The sequence below is a fragment of the Ochlerotatus camptorhynchus genome, unplaced genomic scaffold (genome assembly GCF_037179485.1).
Source record: "Ochlerotatus camptorhynchus isolate MF236.1 unplaced genomic scaffold, CSIRO-AGI_Acam_v1.1 ptg000231l, whole genome shotgun sequence".
Classification (NCBI taxonomy): domain Eukaryota; kingdom Metazoa; phylum Arthropoda; class Insecta; order Diptera; family Culicidae; genus Ochlerotatus; species Ochlerotatus camptorhynchus.
In genome coordinates, this window is record NW_027040721.1 from 1,490,145 (window position 1) to 1,502,677 (window position 12,533).

General features: G+C 39.0%; 1 protein-coding gene across 4 annotated transcripts in view; it reads right to left on the reverse strand.

Moving 5' to 3' along the window:
- side (sidestep) overlaps positions 1-12,533 on the reverse strand; it is a 671,279-nt gene that overhangs the window by 242,072 nt on the left and 416,674 nt on the right. For all 4 annotated transcript variants that reach the window (XM_065225556.1, XM_065225558.1, XM_065225557.1 and 1 more), the window contains one exon: positions 32-382. In XM_065225556.1, the coding sequence (XP_065081628.1) occupies positions 32-382 (351 nt within the window). The remainder of the gene's footprint in view (positions 1-31; positions 383-12,533) is intronic.

Consider the following 12,533-nt stretch of genomic DNA (forward strand, 5'->3'; position numbering starts at 1 on the left):
GGCATAGCAAATAAATTTCACGACAACTTACCGACGAGCGTCAGATTGAACCGGTAGTTCCGGGTGGGTGAGTTGAAGAAGTCCACCCGGCACCGGTACACGCCACAGTCCGACTGGTTGATGTTGCTGATCTGCAGCCGGGCTTCCTTCAGATTGCCACTGATGATGATCTTTAGCTTCTGGCCCAAATCGTCCCCGGTGGCCCACTGGACGCCTTCGGACACCGGCACACCGGATCGGGAATCCACCGAGTAGAGGGGGACACCGATTGAATCCTTAAACCAGAGGACCACTTTGACGGCATCCTGCGAACCGGGGGCGGTGATGTCGCACGGCAGCTCGGCCAGATGGCCCTCGGCGGCCCATATCGTCCGGGCGGGAACTGTGAATCGGGCGAAACAACGGGGATGAGTTAGTATGGTTGAGCAGCAATAAGCTTGTGAAGTAAATAAACGCAAATTAATAGTTCAACGATTAAATTAACATGCATAAACAAGATCGACTTATCTAGGGAAAGAAGCTCTTTCAATTTGATGTGTGCTTCGATCTTAATGTCAATAGGAGTCGTAGAATTATTTAAAAAATATCTAGTGAACAAAAGTATTGACACATCAAAACAATTGGGTTCTTAAGGGGTATTTAAGGATATGTGAAACAGAACTCAAAGCACTGTTTCAAATGATAACTGTTTCTTGTTTCGTTGAGAATAACTTTGGTATGCCTGAGAGAGAAATGTATTAGGGCATTCTTTATTTATATTATATATCAATCATTGGGTGGAGGACTACTTCGGAACTAGCACGCATAATTAAGTGGAAATTTTGCACAATTATTTGTGATTGCCCTACATGCTGCACGTTTGGTTTGTTAGTATTGTACGTGACTAACCTTTTAAAAGGGCTTATGCAAAAATGATTTCCATTAATTCAAAACTACCTATCTCGAGAACGATTTGTTTGATCGAAATAGTGTCTTTCGCGAAGTTGGGGAGCAGTGTTGTTCCATTTTAGAAAAAATACACTGTTAAAAATAATTGTGTGCTTTCGTAAAAAAAATTAAAACTAAATACAAACTTAAAATATTTGGAATTGTATATGTAAAAAAATTCTATCAAATTGAAGCTCAGATAACGTGTGAACTATTGGAAATGTTTTTATTTGAGTTTAAGAAACTGCTGTAGACTTGAAGACATATTTCAAGTCGCTGCGTACATCGTACTGGTTAGGCAAAAGATGTGCGTTTGACTTTATACTGTCGCATTAATGGCCCTTCGCTCATTTTTAACTTCTATTCAATTTTCATACTGCCGTACTCTAACGAAACTTTCCACCTACCCTCTTCTAAAGTTCATTCTCTAGCTAATAAATTGTCACACTGAAGTTTCATGTTAGCATTTCCAACCAACACCCAAAAAAATATGATTTAGTGAAAATATTGAAATACATGAAATTTACAACAATAACGCTCATGATACCTAAATTGCTCAGTGTTGTTATTTCTGAGATATTCATAGTTTAAAACTTACTAATCGTGTAATTTGGGTAATTTTCGACCTTTATGAATATTATTCGTGAGTGTCCAATATGAGAATATTTTTAATGAAAAGCGCATTTACTTTCCTTGAACCTTGCAGTTTACAGTTTTTTAATCAGATTCACGAGTTTCAATCAAATTTCGATAAAAAAAAACATAAGTCCTTGTCATAAGTAAGGCGCATCCATAACTAAGTAAACAAATGTGTAAAATGGCATGTTCGGGGTAGTAACAAACAACAGTGTAAAATTACAAGTAATTCTAAAAACATCGATCCGAAACGATTTGCGAGTCTGAGTGGAAATGCTCCACTTTAGAAACATTCTGAGTCACTTCAGAAAGGTTGTTAATCTCTTAGGAAAGTACTAGATCACTTTAGAAATTTTAGGAGTCACTTTGGAATGTACTGAATCACTTCGGAAATGTTCTGCATCGCTTCAAAAAGTATTGCATCATTTTATAAAAAATTGATACCAATTCTAAAAGAGATGAATCATCCCAGAAATATTCGGAATCAAATCGAAAAGTACTGATTCACTTCAGAAAAAAGTTCTAAATCACTTCGGAAAGAACTGGTTTCCTTTTGAAAAATTCGGAATCAGTACGAAAAATACTGAATAAGTTCAGAACTGATAGGAATCACTTTGGAAAGAACTGAATCACTTTAGAAATGATCGCAATCACTTCAGAAAATACTGAGTCACTTCATCAAAGTTCTGAATCTCTTAAGAAATCACTTTAGAAATATTTGGAGTCCCTTTGGAAAGAACTGAACCACTACGGACATGTTCTGAACCACTTCGGAAAATACTAAATCACTTAATACATGTTCGGAATCACTAAAGAAAAGTTCTAACTCCCTTCAGAAAGTTATAGACCATTTAAGAAATACACTGAGTTACTTCGGAAATGTTCTGAACACTCAATAAAAAAATCGGAATCACATCTAGAAAAAACTAAATAATTTCAGATTTATTTAGAAAGTACTGAATGATTTCCAAAAAAAAAAATTCGGAATCACTTCGCAAGGCATTGAATCTATTCAGAAAAGTTCTAAATCACCTTCGAAAGTGCTGCAATATTTTTGAAAAATACGAAATCACTGTGAAAAGTACCGAACCATTCAGAAACGTTCGAAATCACTTAAAAATGTACTGAAGCACTTTAGCAATGTTCCAAATTAATTCGAAAAGTACTGAATCACTTAATAAAGATTCATAATCACTTCTAAAAGAACTAAATCACTTCAGAAATGTTCCGAAATCACTTGAAAAATGTTCAAAATCACTTCGGAAAGTACTCAGTCATTTCAGAAAGGTTCTTAATCTCTTAGGAAAGTACTTGATCACTTAAGAAATATTCTGAATCACTTCGGAAATCTTTTTGAAAAATACTGCATCACTTTGTAAACATTCTAAATCCCTTCTAAAAGAACCGAATCATCCCAGAAGTATTCGGAATCAATTTGAAAAGTTCTAGTTCATTTTGGAAAGTTCTGACACACTTTTGAAAAATCGGAATCAGTTCGAACAATACTGCATCACTTCAGAACTGATAGGCATCGCTTCGGGAAATACTGATTCACTTCAGAAATGATCGAAATCACTTCGGAAAGTAATGAACCATTTTAGAAAGTACTGAATAATTTCAGAAAAAATCAGGATCACTTCAAAAAGTACTGAATCATTTAAGAAAGTACTGAATCACTCCAGAATGTACTGAATCGCCTCATAAAAAAAAGAATTTGCTTCTGAAAGAACTAAATCACTTCGGAAAATTTCTTAATTCCTTCAGACGGTGCTACATTACTTTTGAAAAATTTTGAATCAGTTCATAAGGTACTGAATCAATTTAGAAATTATTAGAATCATATCTCAAAGTACTGATTCACTTCAGAAAAGTTCTAAATCACTTCGCAATTAACTGAATAAATTCAGAATGGTTCAAATCGCATCGGATGGAACTGAATCACTTCAGAACTGTCCGGAATCACTTCGGGAAGTACTGAATCACTTCAGAGATGATCGGACTCATTTCGGAACCACTGAACCACTTCGGAAAGTACTGAATCACTTTATTAAAATTTTAAATCACTTCTAAAATAACTGAATCAACCCAGAAATATTCGAACTCAATGCTTAAAGTACTGATCAACATAAGAAAAGTTCTAAATCACTTCGGAAAGTACTGACTTGCATTTGGAAAATTCGGAATCACATCGGAAAGTATTGAATCGCTGCAGAAAAGTTCTAACTCATTTGATAAAGTGCTCAATTACATTTTCCGAAGTGATTGCAAATATTTCTGAACTGACTCAGTTCTTTTCGAAGTGATTCTGAACATTTATTAAGTGCTCCGAATTTTGTAAAAGTGATTCAGTACTGTTTCGGATCTCAAACTATTTTTTTGAAGCAGTTTTTTGTTGTTGCAGCTCAAAACTGAAATATAGTGTTTATTTAAATTGCATCATTACGTTTTGTTTCACATTACATACATAACTAGTTTTCACTCCTAGCTATCACTATTCAAGCTCTTTCTCTCCCTCAACTATCTGCAAACTAAATGCAATTTATGTTAATATTCTTTCTATTTGATATTCAATTTATATTTCACCTTCACTATTTTCTTCAACCCGAATTCAACTGTTGATCACTAATTCTAATTCTATTTTCAGGTTCACCAAGAGCAATTATTCACCGCGTAACCACTATTTTTCAAAGCAATAGCGGTAATAAAGTCTTTCTCACACTAATGTTTTCGTCTATTATTTTTCTCCATCCTTCGTTTGACGTTTGCGCGATATAAGTGATCCGTACAAGGTGATCCGCACAAGGTGATCCGCACAAGGTGGGTGGATCTTACGCACGCTAAATTAACATTACCCTGTTTCATTCACGCAGTGGTGCCAAGTGCCGCAACAAGTACTTTCCGAAGTGATTTAGAACTTCAGCGATTCATAAGTTAATCAATACTGAAATGTTTCGAAGTGGTTTCAAACTTTTATGAACTGATTAAGTCTTTTTTAAAGTTATTCCAAACATTTCTGAAGTGATTAATTACTTTTCAAAGCTATTGGATTATTTTCATAAGTAATTCCAAGCTTTTTCATGTGATTCCAAACATTTCTAAAGTGATTAAGTACTTTCTGAAGTGATTCAAAATACTGCACTGCACTGAATATTGCAATACTTTTCTATGTGAATCGATACTTGTGAAGTGTACCAACACTTCAAAAGCATTAAAGTGTTTCATTACTTTCCAAAGTGATTCTAAACTCTACTGAAGAGAATTAGTAAATTCTGGATTTACTTGGAATTGGAACTGGATTATCGTAGGAATTTTACATGAACTTCAAGAAACTCCAGAAAACGTCAGGAATGTTTAAAGATCTGTTGGAAAGGTCAGAGAGCAGTTCCATAACAATGCGAAAAATATGTCGGAACTTTATGGCAGGTACGAAAATTTCAGGAAAATTTTAAATGCTTCTACGCCATTTTCGTGTTGGGTATTTTCATCACTGCAGCCATTACTTTGAACTATTACGATTTTCCGGGATATTGGATTGACTTCAGAATAAAATTGTTACTTTACAGATGTTCCAAAAACAAAGTCCAGGAACTTCAATGAAGTTCCAGGAAATTTGAAAAATATTGAAAGCATTACGTTAGTTTCATTAATGGTTGAACATCAGAATTGATGCAAGAACACAAAAAATGTAAGAACCTTCAAAAAGTTCAGTTAATTCATGGAAATTGCAAAAATTTCAACGAAGTTAGACCTGAGAACTTAAAGAGCTACGTGGAAGCCATAAGATCTTTAAGGGTTGGTTGCGATAGCTTAAGGAAATTCAATAGATTTCTGAATAATTTTGGAAACTTCAGTGTAGATCAAAGAGCCTCAGGGGAGTCACATTGACGGGACGACATTAGGACATTAGTCGAGTTTATAGTTCTTATGGGAAGTTACGTGAACTCCGGGGTGGTTCTAAGAATTTAAGGTTCCATGAATAGCAGGTCGATTGCGAGAACTTCATGGGAGTTCCAAGAACTACTGGTTAATTTGCGAGTTACATTCAATTTAGAAAAATAGCGAGAACAGCCAAAATGTCCAAAAGATGGTCCACAGAACATCAAGGAGCTTCAGATAACTTAAGCAAAAAATCTGAAACTACTTAGCAGTTCCAAAAAGTTCACGGAAGTGCAGAAAACGTCGTGAAGCTAAGATCTTTAGGACAGTTTCAACAATTTTAGGGCGACGAGACAAACCAGTCTAGGACTGAAAGTCTCTATAATGCAGTGAAAAAAAATATTTCATCGTGATTCCAAGAATATCATCAGAAGAGTAGGAAGTACTTCAGGGTGGTTCTAGAGGTGGTCCAAAAACATTGTTGGAACTTTCAAAAAGATCTGAGGAGTGTAAGGAAATATCAAGAATTTCATGGAAGTTTAATGAATTGACTATGGGATAACAAGGAAAATTCTGAGAAATTCTGTAAAATTTAGGGCACTTCAGGGAAGTTTCATGGAAATGTAAGTGATGTATGTATGTAAAGGAAACCTCTCTTTGATGCAGGACACAGCCATTAGTATGACTTGATCAAGTTTTACACCAACCACCAGTCAATTTACAGTTCCATCATCTTCAGGGAAAATGCAGACACTTTTACGATGTTCTAGAATGTCGAGAAAACTTCAAAGAATTTCAGACAACTCGAGGAAAATCGTAAATACTCTACATAAGTTCCACGAACCTCTGGGAAGCTACCGTATGCGTGATAATATTTGCACCATTAAACAATGTCAAAATTAAAAAAATTCTCAAAAATTTCGTTTTAGAGTTTTTTTTTAATTATTCAAAGGGAGGATGTTTCTCAGAGTCTTAAACTATGTTAATCATCGATCGAGTTTCCACTTGCTGCAATTACGACCTCCACATGCTTCCGGAATGCACAGCAGGTTCTAATAATGTAGTCTGGATCCATTTCTCTCCAGGTACGGGTCAATGTTTGTTTGAGGCTTGTTGTACTCGGGGGGCGGTTAGAACAGGCCTTGGCCTTCATGACACGCCATATTAAGTAATCCAGTGGATTAAGATCGGGGCTGGATGGCGGCCACATATCCTTCGCTCAGAACGGAAGATGTTCCTGCAACCACTTCTAAGTGCGGTTCGAGGCGTGTCACGGAGCCCCATCTTGTTGAAATACAACATTTGGCTTCGGACCGTACTGTTCTTTGATCCACGGAAGAACATACTTATTCAAAATCCCGATGTAGACCTCCGTGTTGACCTTGTCGCCTTCTGGAATGAACACCGGGTCCATTTTTGCCATCGCAAGCCACCAATCTAAACACCATAATGCTAGCAGGATGCTTGGTCAGATACACGTTCTTGTAAACATGCTCTCGTCGGTGAACAGGATTATCGGATTTTTTCGCTTAAGGAAGTTCAAGATTTTCTTGCATCGTTCGACTCGTAGCTCCCGGATGCGGTTGGTAATCATGTGAGTTTTTTCCGTGCCCTCGACTTCACCCCGCAATCTTCCTTTACGATCTTCCGTGCCGTAAAGTCACTGATCCCGTGTTCCTTTACCATTTTCCTTATTGAACGCACTGGATCTTCCTTTTGATAGCAGCGATAACCCTCGGAACCCGAGCTGACCTCGGACGACCTGTGGCCACCTTCGCGGATAGTTGTCCTTTCTTTTCTCGGTCTAAAACCCTTTTGACGGTCCACCGGGACACTCCCACGGCGATTGAAATGTCTTCTTGCGACATTTGCGCGTGGGACACATCACGAATACGCTGCCACTTCGTCATGGTGCAACTGTCAAACTAAAGGTCCTTTTAGACTATCTGATTTCTGGGTCTGATTTTCCGCCGCCATAATGAAAAATCTGCTCGAATTTACTTTCGACACACTTTGTCAAACCCTCCAGTTTGCTGGTGTTCACACTGCTTCCACATGTCGAAAGAACTGTCAATTTAGATTTCAAAACAAAACTGTATCAGGATTCAAAAGTGAATACTTCCATCATGAATTTCCGGAAATTTGCTCTAGTTTCGGCAGACGTATTTGCATTTATTATTTTAAATAAAATGAGAAGGAGAAGGTGAACTTTGTGGAGTAGGAAATGGTTGCTCAAGAAGAACACCGGCAGGGCTCATCTTGTCCTTCAAGAGCTGCAATATGAAGATGAAAGTGGATTTCAAAACTTCGCCAGGATGTCGATCCCAACTTTAGACAAGCTAGTGGGAAAAGTTCTCACTAGATCTACATGATTCTTTGAGTTCTGAACATTTCCGTTTACAACTGAACTCTGCATAATTCTTTGAAGACCTCCGGACGTCCCTGAAGTTTTGTTTCTCTTCTCCGGTAAAATTTCTTTAAATATCAACAATCATTCCTGACGATCTGCAAATTTCTCGGTAGTTTTACAGATTTCTTTGAAGTTCTGTGTGTTCTTCAGAAGTTCTGCAAATTTTCCTAAAAATCTACAAAGTTTCTGAATCCCTGAAGATTTAAGATCCTTGAAGATCAACAATTATCTCTGATGTTCACAAAATTTATAATAATCTACGAACTTTTCGCAAAGTTCCGTCATTTTCTCTGTAGACTTTCATGATTCAATGAATATCTGCGAATATCTCTGAACATCTACACAATTTCCTAAAGAATTAAAAGATTATCTAGAAATTTTTGAGCTTTACGGAAGTTTTAGGAAGTTTTCTGAAGTTTTACTAAGTTTTCTGAAGCTGTGCAAATATCTCTAAAGATCAGCGAACTTACCTGAAGTTCTGTAAATGTCTCTCAAAATCCAAGAACAGGAGTAAAATTCTGAAAATTTATTTAAACTTCTGCTAATTTTTGAGTTCATTTTCGATCTACCCTCTGAACTTTTCTAAAGTTCCTAAAATTTATTTCAAATTCTGTTAAGTATTCTGAAGTACTGTATTTCTGCTCTAAAGATCTACAAACTGCCCTGAAGTTCAATAAATTTCAAAGTAGATCTCCGAACTTTTCTAAAGTTCGGTACATTTCTTTGTGGATTCTTGGATTTTCATAAAGTTCTGCAGATTTATCAGAAATTCTTTGAAATTACCCAAAGCTTTGCAAATTATCTGGAAATATTTGAACTTCACTGAAGTTTTTTCTGACGATTTATGAATTTCTCTGAAGTTGTGTAAACACTTCTTAAGATCGGCGAACTTTCCCGAAGATCTGTGAGTTTTGCTGAAGTTTTGCAATTTTTTCTAAAAACGTATGAACTTTCTGACGTTTTACAGACTTCTCTTAAGGAAGGTCTACGGACTTCTCTTAAGGCCTGCGGACTTCTCTGAAGTTCTTTAGCTCTATTTATTTCCGACTTCCATGGATTCTGCATAATGTTGTACTTTTGTACTTCGCTACGATTTGTTTTTGGCATTGAGGTGCTTTGCTGACGTTTAACGAATTTTTCTGAAGATCTCACACTTGTCTGAAACTGTGAAACTTTCTTTCAAATTCCTGAAAATATCTTTAAAGTTCTGTGAACTTGTCTTAAGCTCCGTAGCTATATTCCCAAGATCTACAAAAAAAAACCTAGAGGCTCAATAAATTTCTCAGTAGATCTGCAAACTTCTCTGATGTTTTGTAAATTCATCTGTAGGTTCTCGAGCTACCCTGAAGGTCTGAAAATTTCCCTGAAGGTCTTCTAAATTACCTAAAGTTGTCAAAATTTATCTGAAAATATTTGAGCTTCCTTGAAGTTTTAATATTTTTTGAAATCGCCAAACTTCCCTGAAGTTCTGCAAATTTTTTTTTTTTTTTTTTTTTTATAATCCATTTATTTGTCAAGGCTCAAATGCGTTAGCTTTGCGGAGCCGAATATTTTTACATAATTGTGTGTGAATATCATTTTCTTACAACTAATGTTAGTAGAATGGGGGCCGATTACTCGCGGTTTACTCGAGATTAGGGATTACATTTATTTATCATTTGGAGGGAGGACAAGGGAAAGCATTTTGAACTAATTTAAAACTTAAACGTAAAGGATGACTAAAACACAAAACACTAAACACATAAATCAACAGCTTTAAGAAAGTCGTAAATAAGCTTCATAAAGTCGATATCACGGCAAGCCAAGACGTCTCTAATTGGCTTAAAGGGTTGTTTTCCTCGGACCCTAAGGGAATCACACAGAACGGATCTCGCCTCATGATGCAAGGAGCAGGACCAAACAACATGCTCGATGTCGTGATAACCGTTTCCACAGGTGCACAAGTTGCTGTCGGCAAGCGTAATACGGAAGAGGTGGGCGTTTAACGAACAGTTATTGGACATGAGCCTGGACATTACACGAATAAAATCACGACTCATATCCAACCCTTTGAACCAGGGTTTGATCGACACCTGTGGGACAATAGAATGTAGCCATCTTCCCAGATCACCATCATTCCACTTTTGTTGCCAGTTGGCGAGGACTTGCTGACGAGAAATCGTGAAAAATTCGTGGTAGGCGATTTGTCGCTCGTAAATATCGCCTTCCATAGCGCCCACCTTGGCCAGCGAGTCCGCTTTCTCATTGCCCGGGATAGAGCAATGAGAAGGGACCCATACCCAGGTGATGACATGTGAGCTGTTTGATAAAGCACTCAATGACGATCGTATTTCCTGGAGGAAATACGCCGAGTGCTTCATCGGCCTCATTGAACGCATAGCCTCCAGGGAGCTTAGGCTATCCGTAAAAATGAAATAATGGTCAGGTGGAAGTGAGGCAATACGCTCTAACGTGTACGATATAGCTGCTAGTTCAGCAACGTATACCGAACACGGCTTTTGAAGCTTGTATGAGGCGCTATGAAGATCGTGGAATACTCCAAAACCAGTGGACGCATTTATCACCGACCCATCTGTGAAAAATCTCTTCTCGGTGGGGACGTGGCGGTATTTGTTCGCAAAAATAGTTGGGACAATCAGGGCACGGTGAGGCTCTGGAATTCCTTGAATCTCCTGCCTCATTGTGAGATCGAATCTCACGGAAGAATCACTGAAATGATGGGAGACAGCGCGATTGGGGTTGAACGAGGAGGGGCCGATGTCCAGAGTCATGTACTCGTAGTACAAGCTCATGAATCGTGTTTGAGGATTCCGCTCTAGCAGCTTCTCAAAGTTTTCGATCACCAGCGGGTTCATGACTTCACAGCGGATGAGGAACCGGAACGATAAATCCGCAAAACGATTTGTTAAGGGGAGGACGCCCGCAAGAACTTCAAGACTCATGGTATGCGTCGATTGCATACAACCTAGCGCGATTCGAATGCAACGATATTGAATCCTTTGGAGCTTCAATATGTGCGTCCCCGCCGCCGATTGAAAGCAAAAGCTACCGTACTCCAAAATCGAGAGAATGGTGGTCTTGTAGAGTCTTATCAGATATTCCGGATGGGCTCCCCATGAAGTGCCGGTAATGAAACGAAGGAAATTGATTCGCTGTTGGCATCTCTGCCTCAGATACGCTATGTGTTTTCCCCAAGTGCACTTGGAATCGAACCAGACACCTAAATACTTAAACGACATGCTGTGAGTGATTGTTCTACCCATAAGTTGAAGCTGAAACTGTGCTGGATAAAGCTTCCTAGAAAAAACAACCATCTCTGTTTTCTCCGGAGAGAATTCGATACCCAGATTCATTGCCCAAGTAGACAAATTATCCAAGGTATCTTGCAATGGTCCTTGCAGGTCCGGTGCTGTTGGTCCAACCATGGAAACCACGCCGTCATCTGCAAGCTGCCTTAGCGTGCAATTTTCGGCCAGACATTCATCAATGTCTTTGACATAGAAGTTGTACAGGAGGGGACTTAAACATGAGCCTTGTGGAAGACCCATGTAGCTGATTCGTGCAATTTCCGTGTTGCCATGAGAGAAGCTCATTCGTTTCTCGGACAACAAATTAAACAGGAAATTGTTGATAATCGGAGAAAGCCCACTCGCATGGAGTTTTTCCGAAAGGATGTCGATGCAAATAGAATCAAACGCCCCTTTAATGTCCAAGAAAACTGAACCCATCTGCTGTTTTTCAGCATAGGCTAATTGGATTTCAGTTGAAAGCAACGCAAGGCAGTCGTTCGTCCCTTTGCCCCTACGGAATCCAAATTGCGTATCTGAGAGTAAGCCATTCACCTCGACCCACTTGCCCAGACGAAGAAGAATCATTTTTTCTAACAGCTTCCGAATACACGACAGCATCGCGATGGGACGGTACGAATTATGATCCGAAGCGGGTTTACCGGGCTTCTGGATGGCGATAACTCTCACTTGTCTCCAATCAGCCGGAACAACGTTGAGCTCAAGGAATCGATTGAACAAGTTCAACAATCGCCTCTTTGTGACTTCTGGGAGGTTCTTGAGCAGGTTGAACTTGATTCGATCAATTCCCGGAGCTGAGTTATTGCATGAAAGAAGAGCAATTGAGAATTCTACCATCGAAAACGGGGAGTCCATGTCATCGTTTTCCAGCGGCGGATCGCGAGTGTTGCATCGGACCGGAACCGAATCGGGACAAACCTTACGCGCGAAGTCGAAAATCCACTTGTTAGAGTACTCCTTGCCCTCGTTGACCGACGATGCCGCGTTACGCATTCTCCTGCCGACATTCCAGAGCGTTTGCATGGAAGTCTCTCGCGATAGCCCTTCGACGAACCGACGCCAGTAACCGCGTTTTTTGGCCCTGACCAAGCTCTTAAACTTTTCCTCTAGCTCCGTATACCGCTCAAAGTATTCGCGGGAACCGTATTTACGAAACTGTTTAAACGCGGTAGACTTCTCTTTATTCACGTCGGTGCATTCCTGGTCCCACCACACAGTGGGAGGACGTTTGCGAATGGTAGTGCCAGGAACAGGCTTCGTTTGTGCTTGAAGCGCGCAATCCACTATGAGCCGCGATAGGAAGGAGTACTCATCCAACGGAGAGAGAACGTCGACCGATTCTGAACCGTCACGGACCGCGATCGCGTATTCTTCCC